The sequence below is a fragment of the Benincasa hispida genome, chromosome 9, assembly GCF_009727055.1.
Source record: "Benincasa hispida cultivar B227 chromosome 9, ASM972705v1, whole genome shotgun sequence".
Classification (NCBI taxonomy): Eukaryota; Viridiplantae; Streptophyta; class Magnoliopsida; order Cucurbitales; family Cucurbitaceae; genus Benincasa; species Benincasa hispida.
This window is the reverse complement of record NC_052357.1, coordinates 91,692,334-91,704,323: the sequence shown is the minus strand read 5'-3', so window position 1 is coordinate 91,704,323 and position 11,990 is coordinate 91,692,334. Positions and strand designations below refer to the sequence as shown.

General features: G+C 28.9%; 1 protein-coding gene across 2 annotated transcripts; it reads right to left on the bottom strand.

The window, feature by feature from the left end:
* Nucleotides 1–6,246: 6,246 nt before the first annotated feature.
* On the bottom strand, nt 6,247–11,228 carry LOC120086764 (transcription factor JUNGBRUNNEN 1). 2 transcript variants are annotated; one of them, XM_039043555.1, is made up of 3 exons: nt 10,903–11,228; nt 9,785–10,092; nt 6,247–6,990 (listed from the first exon to the last, which is right to left on the bottom strand). In XM_039043555.1, the coding sequence occupies exons 1-3, from the start codon at nt 11,099–11,101 to the stop codon at nt 6,562–6,564; spliced, it is 936 nt and encodes a 311-aa protein (XP_038899483.1). In that variant the 5' UTR covers nt 11,102–11,228; the 3' UTR covers nt 6,247–6,561. The 2 variants fall into 2 exon arrangements, with proteins under 2 accessions (XP_038899483.1, XP_038899484.1); XM_039043556.1 differs by having other exon boundaries at nt 9,785–10,089.
* Between the last annotated feature and the right edge of the window lie 762 nt (nt 11,229–11,990).

The window sequence follows — 11,990 nt, the reverse complement described above, 5'->3', positions numbered from 1 at the left end:
TTGTAGCTTTTAGTGCCTCACCCTTGAAGGATTTTGGTAAAGAAGAATGACTGATCATACTTTTTATCATATCCTTAAGTGTTTTGTTTTGCCTTTCCGCTACATCATTCATGCTAGGTTTTCTCGACATAGTGTATTGCGGGACGATTCCACATTTCTATAGGTATTTGGCAAAGGACCATAGACATTGTTCACATGGTCCATCATATCTACCATAATATTCACCACCACGATCAGATTTGATAGTCTTAATTTTCTTTCCAAGTTGAAGTTCAACTTTAACTTTAAAAGACTTGAAAACGTCCAAAGATTGAGACTTCTCATGAATTAAATATAGGTACCTATATCTTGAATAGTCGTCTATGAACGTAATAAATATTGCTGTCCATTCCAAGAAGCCATAGGGAATGGACCATAAATGTCTGTATGTATTAGTTCTAAAACGTCTAAGCATCTATTGGCACCTAATTTTCTTATGTTTGTCTGTTTTCCCTTAATACATTCCACACAAATGTCGAAGTTACTTAAATTAAGGGAATTAAGAATTTCATCTAACACAAGTCTCTTAATTCTCTGTTTAGAGATGTGACTTAAACGCTTGTGCCATAAAATAGCGAAATTCTCATTTAATTTATGCTTTGTACCACATGAATTAGATAACAGGATCTTGTTAAATAAAGCAAAAGAATTAAGCAATATAGATTATCAATTAAAGAACCGGTATCAATAAGCTTGGAATCTTGAAAAAGACTAACTTTATTATTTCCAAAAGAACAAGAAAAACCAAATTTGTCCAAACTAGAAATAGAAACTAAATTTTGTCTCAATGATGGTACAACAAAATTCTCATTCCGATCCAAATAACAACCAATTTTTAAAAGTAATCTAAAATTCCCAATAGCTTCAATTGGAATTGCTTGGCCATCATCCACATAGATGAATCTTTTAGTATCACTTGGCGGTCGGCTCCACAGGCAACCCTGCATCGATTTTCTTATGTGAGTAGTATAACCATAATCTACCCATCCAGTATCTGTAGGTATATAAGCTAAATTAACTTCAAAATAAACCAAAGTAAGAAGTTTAACCTTTCTTTACACGCCACTTGCGTACTTGGGACAATCTTTCTTGAAGTAACCTTTCTTTTTGCAGAAAAAACAAAGATTTTCAGTAGCCTATTTCTTGCTCTTATTCTGCTAAGATGTTCCTTCTACAACACCCATAGATTTCCTTTCCTTCTTATCATGAGAGTCAGTTGCCAAATTAGCACTTTCTGTCATTTCTGTCATTTCTCTCTTAATCCTATCTTTTTCCTGCACACATTGTGAGATAAGCTCAATAATACTCAATTTATCCTCCTGAGTATTATAGTTTATCTTGAACTGAGTAAATTGTGCAGGAAGAGCAATAAGTACTAGATGTATGAGTAAATTTCCATTTATCTCGATATCATGTGTCTTTAATTTACGTGCGAGATTGGACATTTCCATAATGTACTCCCTTATGTTTCCATTGTCTTTATACCTAATAGAAATTAAAGAAATCAAAAGACTACTTGCTTCCTCTTTTTCATTTTTAGCAAAATATTTCTCAATTTGAGCAAAGAACTTATTGGCATTTTCACTTTCAGTGATAGAGCCCATAAAAGACTTTGGAATGGAGTGCCTAATAATCATCAGACACATGCGATTTGACCGTTTCCAGTTCTCTATATTAGCCGTATTCGGCTGTTTCTCGGTAGAAGTATGTTTATCTGTTCTTAATGCAAGACCCAAATCCATACATCCGAGAAGTATCTCTAGACTTTCTTTCTAAATCTTGAAGTTCGATCCATTCAACTTAGAGATTGAACTCAGATTTCCAGATATTTGAGTAAGATCAACTGAAACAATAAACAAAAAAACATATACTCACAACTAAAAAATAATAAAATGATTTCATATATGTGGTGGACCCCTCAAGATACTAGCACAACATTGATGTCCAACCTTTAGGCAAAAACACCAACAATAAATGGTACTTTCAATGCAGTAATCAACGTACCGACAATAAACTCTGTAAAAAAAAAAAAAAAAAAAAAACCTTTCTTTGGATTGACCATTTTTCACATGAGCAATCTCATTACCACATGCATACCCATAATTTGGCCAAATAATTATCTTCCTTTGGGCCGATCCGCATAAATTCATGAATATGCACATCTTATATTTCATGATTAAATTAAGCTAGATAACAGAGGTTACCAATTCAATCTAAAATATAAGACACAATAATATAATACAAAAAATCATGAGAAAATAACATCAAATAGTCTTTACCAAAATTCACCAAGTAATTGCATACACATAATACAATTAAAGTGAATATCACCAAATATCATTAATCAAATTTAAATTTAAAATCACTAAAATATCAATCAAATTGAAATTTAAATTCACAAGATGATTGATCAAACTTGAAAATCCACAACATGATTAATCAAATTCAAACTTAAATTTACAATATAATTAATCAAATTTAAGCTTAAATGCATAAAATCATAGATCAAAATTTAAACTTAGAATTACGAAACTATCAATCAATTCGTAATTAAACAATAATTACCTACCGGTTTGATTAATTTCGATTGATCCATTATTAAAATATACGAGATCTTCAATAAAATTTAACCTTGAAATCCACTTAAATTCACAGGATTCATCAAATTAAAACCAACTGAAATTCACTGAATTTATCCAATTAAAACCCACTTAAAATCACATAATTCATCAAATTAAAACCAACCACTGCCGACAAGCTCTTTTGATTGAAAATTCGTCGCCAGAAAGCCATGATAACCACAGTCGGTGACTTTTGATCAAAACCATCACCGACGGTTTCTTTAATACGGATCGACCAAAAAAATAGTGGTCTAAGTTTTCATGTGTGCCGCGATGCCCATTTTTAAAAAAAATCTGTAATCAACTTTAAAAGAAATAAAAACTGAATCAAATCTCAATGGAAAATAAACATAAACCAAAGATCCAACCTGAAATTTTTAATATCACTTGTTACTATAATTACTTTATATCTATATTGAATAGATAAACTTTAGGATTATTCATGTCAAATTGTCAAGAATATGTACGTACCGGATTTTATGACGAACGGATGATGGCTCTAAAGTAGCTATTGTTTTCCTCAACCAAAACTCCGAATAAAGTGGGATCTCTCGCTAAATGGGATTCGAGAATGACTAAATGCTTATTGTTATTGTTTTGATATATTGGGAGCATAGCTCTAAGCTCTAGTTGGTTCCCATTAAACCCTAATTAACTAAAATGAACTTCTACTGTTAAGTCGATACTCAATAAGAAATCTAGGACCTTAATTAATTAGATCATTTCAATCTAATAAAATAATCCAACGTGATAAATTATTAATCTACATACATAGTCCATACTTTAATTAATCATATTATTATTGAAATAAGTGTAACACATTCCGTCAATAGCGGTGTGTATACGGTCCCTGAAAGTTATCATATTATGTAAATGTTTCCATCCTTTTCTATCCGGACCTTCTGAAATCATTAGACAACACTTCCTTTGTCATCGACTCTATATATTCAATCGATGCATCCCCTTTTATTCGAGGTCTTTTCTATCCATAATGTGAATTCGGAAAAATGTGTTGTTTCTTCGTATTTATGGTTTTCAGAACCATACCAATATTTAATCCTAAATTTTAATCAAAGTCCATCTTAATGATTTTAATCAGTCATTTTATTCAGTTAAATTATGATGTTTTCATACTTTAAATTTCCACTTCCACATATTAAAACACAAACGTAATTTCACCCATCTTTGATTTGGTCAAAAGGACATATTATTAATTTTATTTTTCCTTTTGAAATATTTTTAATTTGCTTGTTATAATGCATATAATGAATGGTTGTGGAAGACACGTGCACTTGTATTAAAAAAATGGTTCGCCATGGTCTAATTTTACAATTCTTGCCTATGCCTCACCTAGATTTTTTAAAAAATAACTATTTTTCCTTAAATTAAATGATACAAATTTTGAGAACTGTACCTATATATTTCGAAATTAATCAAAAGTAATCTCAGTATGTAATTGTGTTGGTGTTGATATTCAACATGCTAAAGCAATCAGGATCTTAAGTACTTTAATTCTATCAATTTTAGCATTGAAACATGCAAGTTCATAAACTAAAAATCGGGCTTAGAAGATATACTTTTGAAGAACTCTTCAATCTTCATATCCAGCTTGAATCTTCACTCCAAATGCTTGTAGACCACCACTTGATCTTTCCTACTATCCTCTAGGACCTTAGATTGGATTATGGGATCCAAAATGAGTTTTAATTCAAGAGAATTTTTATGGAGAAAACGTGTTTTTTTTTTTTTTTGTTCAAGTGATGAAGAACTTCTTCTTCAACCAAAAACCAGAAAATTCTAATTGCATGTCTTGAAATCTCAACTGAATTTGACTCAGTTTTATTCAAGTCTCTCATGTAATTTGATTGCATAATAAACTAACACCAAGTAGCTCAATCTATAGTGGAAATTTGAATGTTTAAAGGGAGATAAACCCACTAAAATTGAAAAAATTGATTTAAAATCAATTTTGTTCAAAATTCATTTAAAAATCAAATTTTCAAATTTTAATTTAAATTCCCAGAAATTAAATTAAAACAAAATTGATTTTATTATTTGAATTTTCATAAAATTCAAAATTTCAATTTTCAATAAAATTAATTTAAATAATTAATTTTAATTAATTAAAATAATTCAATATCCAATATTAAATTATTAAAACACGAAATCCATAATCATGAATCTCTATTCATGTATCTAGTATTTAAATCAAATTTAGATATTATCCAATTCTCGAATTTCATTTAATTCGATAATTAAACGTGTAATTATATCGTATATAATTACTAATTCCCTTAATTCGTACTTGAACGCTTCAAATTTACTCATCACACTATTTTAAGGTTTAATCCACTTATGAGCTAGTAGGGGACCTAATGAACCTACAAATAATGAGCTCCAATGATCCGAGATTAATTGGGTAAACTCTTTAAAATGAATTAATACTAAAGCCCAATAGTTGCACTCCCCCCACTGTAGATATATTTCTATCCAGTTCATTTAACCATAATCAGTAAGTCGACCATTCATAGGTTGATCGTAATAACAGTTGGGTCAAAAGTTGTTTTACCACCGAGATTGCATCTTGCTCCTTATGTCCCACTGATCTTCTAATGAACAATTGGTTTGTGATCCAATCACCAAACCGATGAGAGGGTGTGGCCCCTTGTTCAAGACCCGGAGTCAGTATTTAAGGGAACAACCTCTCTATTATTCCTAAAAGTGGGTAAGAATGAATTCCATCTTGCACCCCATGTTCCCAACTATCTACCCAAGTTTTACCCCTGAAAATGGGAGGCTTATTGAGCCGGCGCTGTTGAGCCAACCCTTACCCATGCAAATCTAAAGATAATTCCAAATAAACAAGAGTTCATAGTTAGCTCAAGATTAAGGTCAAATTATCTAGGTCATCGTTTTGAAATAGTCAAGTCTTAAACAGTAAACAACGTTATAAAGTCAGAGTGACTTATTTCTTGGTCTGGTCTTATACAAACTCTTTGTATAGGACGCCCCTACTCGCATGTCTTCACATAAATAATTCAGGATCACATCGTTTGTACTGAATACAAAGTGAGTCGCATCCAATAGTGTTTCCAGAATAAGATATATCCAGCCTTATCCGTATATTTTAGATCATTTTGGCTATCTACTCGAACTTGATACACTCTTATGTCCTCACATAAAATCCATGTACTCATGTAACAGTCATGAATCTTAGTTTATTGAATTTAGTGCAATTTACATATTCAATAATAATTTTATTGAACAAAACCTCAATAACATATTTAATGCAAATAGAATGTATTTAATCTTACAAATTGCAAATTTTAGGATATACAACCCAACAAATTGAACTTTTAAACTATGCTTTTTATTTAATATAGTGATGAAATGTTATAATCAACTTAAATATATATAAAAATGTCATTTGATGAAACACTCATTCTTTGTCATTCTAAAGATCAATGAAATGATTCTCCACCTCCATAATTATTGAACTAAATTAACGTCATTACTATTTCAAACATCAACGACACAAAATATACTTAGCTTTGATGACTAAATTCTCCAACATTTATTTTGCAGTTCTAAATATTATAAAAATACATGTAAAATAACTACTAGATATACAATATGCTTTAATCAACTTAGCATACTTTTCAAATTATCAAAAAATGACGTCTTTTAAACAAAGATCAGAAGCTCGAATCTTCAATACAAATAATACCTCTAAACCAAAAAAAAAAAAAAAAAAAAAACTACACATAAATACGTAGTTTGCATTAATTTTTTTTAGAACATCTCTATGTAAAATCTAAAATCAAAACTATGATGAAAGGATACGTTATAAGTTTCCATTCTTTATATATTCAAACTTCTAAAGTTTCAAGTACGGCAATGTTTATATACATCCATAGAGTTGGAAAGACGGATCAACGACAAACTGTACGATAGGTCGAAGCTCATCCCAACCTCCATCAATCGTGAAGTTATCGTCTCCTCCGCCTCCACCATCTACGCCATTCCAAAAGCTCGACGGGCATATTGAAGAGGGCTCAAAGGAAGAAGCATAGGGTGGGGTTAAGTTAGAAGGTTTTGGCTTAGTTTCAAGGTGTATGAGATCATTTGAATAAGGTTGAGATTGATATTTGGTGTTAGGTTTAGAATTGAAAATAATGTTGGAATTATTAGGGTTTTGAGGTATGAGAGATACTTGATTAAAATTATTATTATCATCATCATTATTTTTAAGTACATTATTGTTGTTTGTTGGAATGTACTTTTTGAAGGATGGGATTCTTTTGAAGATTCTGCATAAGGTCCAAACTTCCTGCATATTTCCAAAATCATAGTACATGATTAAATGAATATGAAGATGTGATATATATAACCTGCAAGTTCGAGAGCATAAGACATCAATTAAATCTTAAAGATTGATCGTTTCACACCCCATAATTATTAAACTATTTTTTTTTTTAAGAATCTATTTGTCATGTATGATGTAAATCATTGTTAAATTCAGAAGATTTGGAGAAATATCTTCTAATTAATTCTTAAAAGAAGCATATAATTGTAATGTGAATTGTGTTGTTATAGCTACTTATTTTTCAAATATGATTAGGTTAAATAATCATTAAATTCAAAAAGACATGGAAAATATTATATCTTCAAATAATCATTAAAAGAAGTGTATAATGTGAACTAAGATGCATAAATTTTGTTTTTGTCAAAGGTTCATGCTCAATGTTTCTGAATCAAAGTCTATACAAAGGGGTAATAAAGACAATATAATAAGTTCTCATTCAAGAAACTTCATGAACACATTTCTTTTTCAAATTAGGACTGAACAAGAAAAGTGAAAACTATTCAACAATAATCATGATTATAAGAATATCAAAGGTGAAAATTGAGTCTAATTGAAAAGTAAGAACAAATAACCCAAAGCTTCAAAACCCTAATTTTTACCATTATATCAACATTTTAAGTAAATAAAAATAGATGTTATCTTGGAAAAAGTCTTTTCAGTCCTTAAAAGGATGCAAAATTTTCTATTTAAAACCTTTAAAATAGGCTTTATACTTTTGGAAATTTCCTTGTGTTAATTTTCAACATTAGCCCCACAAATGGAAGTTGAATATATAATATTCCACCATATATTAAAAAAAGGGAAGAAATATATATATACACCAAATATAAATTTGAAATTCCAAGGCCTTTACCTAAAATTTTTCCAAATAGGAGAAAATGTGACTTTAATTAATATTGAAGGGATAAATAAAATATAAATGTGTAGTTTAAAATCTAAAAAAGGTCAATTTTGTCCTTATAATTTAGGAATAACTACTCACATTTTGTTAAAACATTAGAAAAAATAGCACATCCTAAATCCTAAACTCTAACTTGGATTATGTGTCTTTCTTTAATTAATTTGATACTATACAATAATAAAACAAGGTTACATCGGTTAAAAATTACTTTTAGTCCCTGAACTTTCAATTTTGTATTAATTTAGTCCATGAATTTTATTATGTAACAATTTAGTTCTTATACTTTCAAATTTGTAATAATTTAGTCCTTGTTGTGAAAATCATTGTTAAGATTTAATGAGATTTCTTACATAAATAAATCGATAAACTAATTAGAGACTCAATATGTTTATAAAATACAAAGTCTACATCACAAAATAATAAAAATTGATATCAAACTTTGATAATTTTTTTTCACGTTGGGACTAAATTGTTACAAATTTCAAGGTACGAGGACTAAGCTATTACATACTAAAGTTTAAGGACTAAATTATCATAAAATTGAAAGTACAGGGACTAAATAGTTACCAACTACAGCTTAGGGACTAAATTATTTTCATGAAAGTTTAGGGACGAAAATATTTTTTTAACCTAAATTATAAAACTATATATTCAATTTAAACCCAAGATACTCTTATCTCACCAAGAATAAGAAAACAATTTGACATCCTTTTCAAATCAAATATCAATTTCATTCATCAATGGTCCCCCTCTTCTTAAAATATTAAACCAATTTCAAATAGTCTACATTATTCAAGCATATATATTATCTTTTTTATCCTACAAGTTGTATATTTTTAATATCATATAACATTGAAAAATAGAATAAGAAAAAACAAATAATGTTACATAGAAGGGGAAAAAAAAGCCTAAAAACAACATAATTTTCAAACTACACATAAGCATATACCAATTTTCTGGCTACTACTAGAAAATAATCTCCAATAGACAAAATTTTGGTATATAAAACATCTACGTACGTGATTACATCATACACTAGACTTATAAAGCTTTTTTTTTTTTTTTTAATTGTCTACGACATGGTTAACCCTAATAATAAAACTAGTTTCGAAAACAACACAAATCATACATGCAATAAAAACACATGTATTTATTTGGTTGAAGGACACTTTAGACTCAATCCAATTCTTCGGATTGTAAATTTTTTCAATCCAAATAACATTTATTAAAAAAATTAACCCAACCCAACCTAATCATAAAACATTTAGATTGGGTTGGTTTGGATTACTCGATCATTTATTTAAATTTTTATTCTAAATAGAAGTAAAATATTAATACGTAAAAATTTGATTTAATTATTTTCATATATTGAATTAATAATAAAACTCAATTTCAATTTATTGGATGAATTTTCTTTTCAAAGTGCTAAAAAAATTGTTTTTAGAAATTGTTGGAGAATAAATTATCAAAAAAATAATGAAATTAAACAAAATTAAAATAAATATATGTATATATAATTGTATTATAAGAAAAAAATATATACATTTTAAAGTTAATAATAAATTTTGGTTGATTTGGATTATTTTAAGTGAACTCATGAACCAATCCAACTCAACCCACAAAATTTTCATTTATTTGAATCTAATCTAGTCCAAATGAATTGATAACTCAATCCAAACTACATGGGTTGGGTTGATCGATTTTTTCAGATCATCGGATTTTTTTTAATAATCCTACATAAAACCGTTATGAAATTAGTCGAGAGAGTTTCACAAGAACATCGTATATGGGTATAATTATATTAATTTGGACAAACAAAAGAGAAAAATAGTGGGAGAAAAAGAGGAAGAGACTTACAGCATCTTCATGAGGAATATTGTTGAAAGGAAGCCTAAACTCATGCATCATCCAATCAGTTTTGGTGCCTTTACCAGCACTTCCTCTATAGTAAACCAAAGATTTTTTTAGGCCAATAATGTTATTATTGGCATCTTGATTATTGTTGTTATAATTTGGTGATTTGAGTGTGGAAAAAATAGGTTTGTCAATGCCTGTTGCTTTCCAAAACCCTGAGCCTGTCACCCTGTTTGGTCTTATGCTGTTTCTATACTTCCTCCCTCTTATGCAAAAAAAGTACCATTCTTTGTCTCCCACATTGCTCACTTCTTCAACCAAAAAAAAAAAAAGACGAATTCATCGTTAAAAAAAAATTTGGAAGATGAAATATACGACGATTCTAATTTATCGACTTAAATATTTGAGTTTAGTGGTGATTTCGAGATGAAATATCGTAATATAAAAGAGATAGACTTGAAATAATGATATGTTACACATGTTAAATTTTTTTTAACTCACAAGTATATAAGATTAAATATTTTGCGGTTATTTCAAAATGAAATATCATAATACGTAAGAGGATAGAACTGAAATAATGGCATGTTACACATGTTAAATTTTTTTTTTAGCTCATAAGTGTATAAAATTAAATGTTCAGAATAGATTAAAAACATATATTATCAACTTGATTAAAATTTAAAATGAGTTTAGCGCCATATCTTGTATACATTTGAAACCCTTGTAGCGTTGATCTCTCTAATTATATATTAAATCTATTTATTTAGGTCTTTGATTAATTTTGAAACACTAATTAAAACCTTAATCTCAATTCAAGTTTTTGGGTTGAAGATATAGAGGATGATTTAATTAATAACAATGATCTAACTTTATACAGTGATAATTATGAAAACTCTACTTCACTTTTAGTATTTTTCTTTCCTACAATAACTTGATAAAATTGTTTGGTAGCTGGGAAAATACCAATCTAGTGATAAAAAATAAATAAATAATAAGTGCAATTGCATTTTCTCCTTTCTACTATCAATCTTGAATCTTCTTTTTCAAACCCTTTTCATCATATATATGTGTGTGAGAGAGAGATATGATCATCATAATAATATTGAGAAAGTTTTTCTTACTTGGGAGGTCCCATGGATCATATTTGTAGATATCAATCTGTTTGATGATTTCGATGGTGATCGGTTTCTTCTCGACCTTTCGTCGGAGATAAAACCCAACGAGCTCTTCATCGGTCGGGTGAAATCGGAACCCTGGAAGGATTACTTGATCATCTTCTTGATCTACAACAATATCCACTAGCTTACTAGTAACCTCCATGGCAGCCTCTCACTATCTTTCTCTCTAAAATATATAAAAACCCTCTTTATCTTTCTCTTTTCTTCCAGCCTCAAAGGGTTAGAAGTTTGTATTTCTTAAATGGAAAAGAAGTCCAAGTTTAAAGCTAGCTATATCACCAAATAAACTCTTTCTCATATATATATATATATATATATATATATGAATAGTAATAGAGGAAAAAGGCTTACCATGAAGAAGTCTCCTTAATTAGTGGGCAACATATTTGACTAAGAAGAGAGCAGCCAAAATGGTGAAAAGCATTTATTTCAAAAAGATCAACAAACAAGAAAAAAAGGGTTTGAAAAGTTCTTTTATTTCCATATGCTACATACATGCACACTTCAGCCTTTTTTGCATTCTTGTGCCTAAAGATAAGTACAATCTAGATGCATTAATTAAATTTTTTTCAATTTTGGGAGAAAATAAAGTGAATAATTTTTTTGTTGGTTATGTATAGATTTTTGTTTCGATGTATCTACTTCAAATTAAGGTGTTCTTATATATATATTAAGGTACGTGTTCATCTTTGTGTAATACGTACATCATGCGGTAAATTTTTTATAAAAATATTTTATTTACTGTGTGATTGGAGTGAGTTACACAAAAATAGATACAATCTAGATACACTCAAATACTATATACTATAAAAATTAATGCATAAACTTTTTTCAACTTTGAATAAAATTTTTGTTGGGTATAGATTTTGTTTGGATGTGTCTACTTCAAATGAGTACAAACCATATCAAAATTAGAAAGGGATTAGAAAATAATTATTATTTAAAAAATGATATATATAAAATTGTTTACTTTGATTTTTTTTTCTTAATTATTCAGATGAGGAAATGAGCCTAACTTACATAGTGGTTTA

Excerpts from the sequence above, each read along its gene's own strand:
- LOC120086764 (XM_039043555.1), bottom strand. The coding sequence starts at position 11,101 with ATGGAGGTTACTAGTAAGCTAGTGGATATTGTTGTAGATCAAGAAGAT. Across the intron at positions 10,093-10,902 it reads TGATCCATGGGACCTCCCAA|AAGTGAGCAATGTGGGAGAC; the intron begins GTAAGAAAAACT and ends TTTTGGTTGAAG. Across the intron at positions 6,991-9,784 it reads ATATTCCTCATGAAGATGCT|GAAGTTTGGACCTTATGCAG; the intron begins GTAAGTCTCTTC and ends GGAAATATGCAG.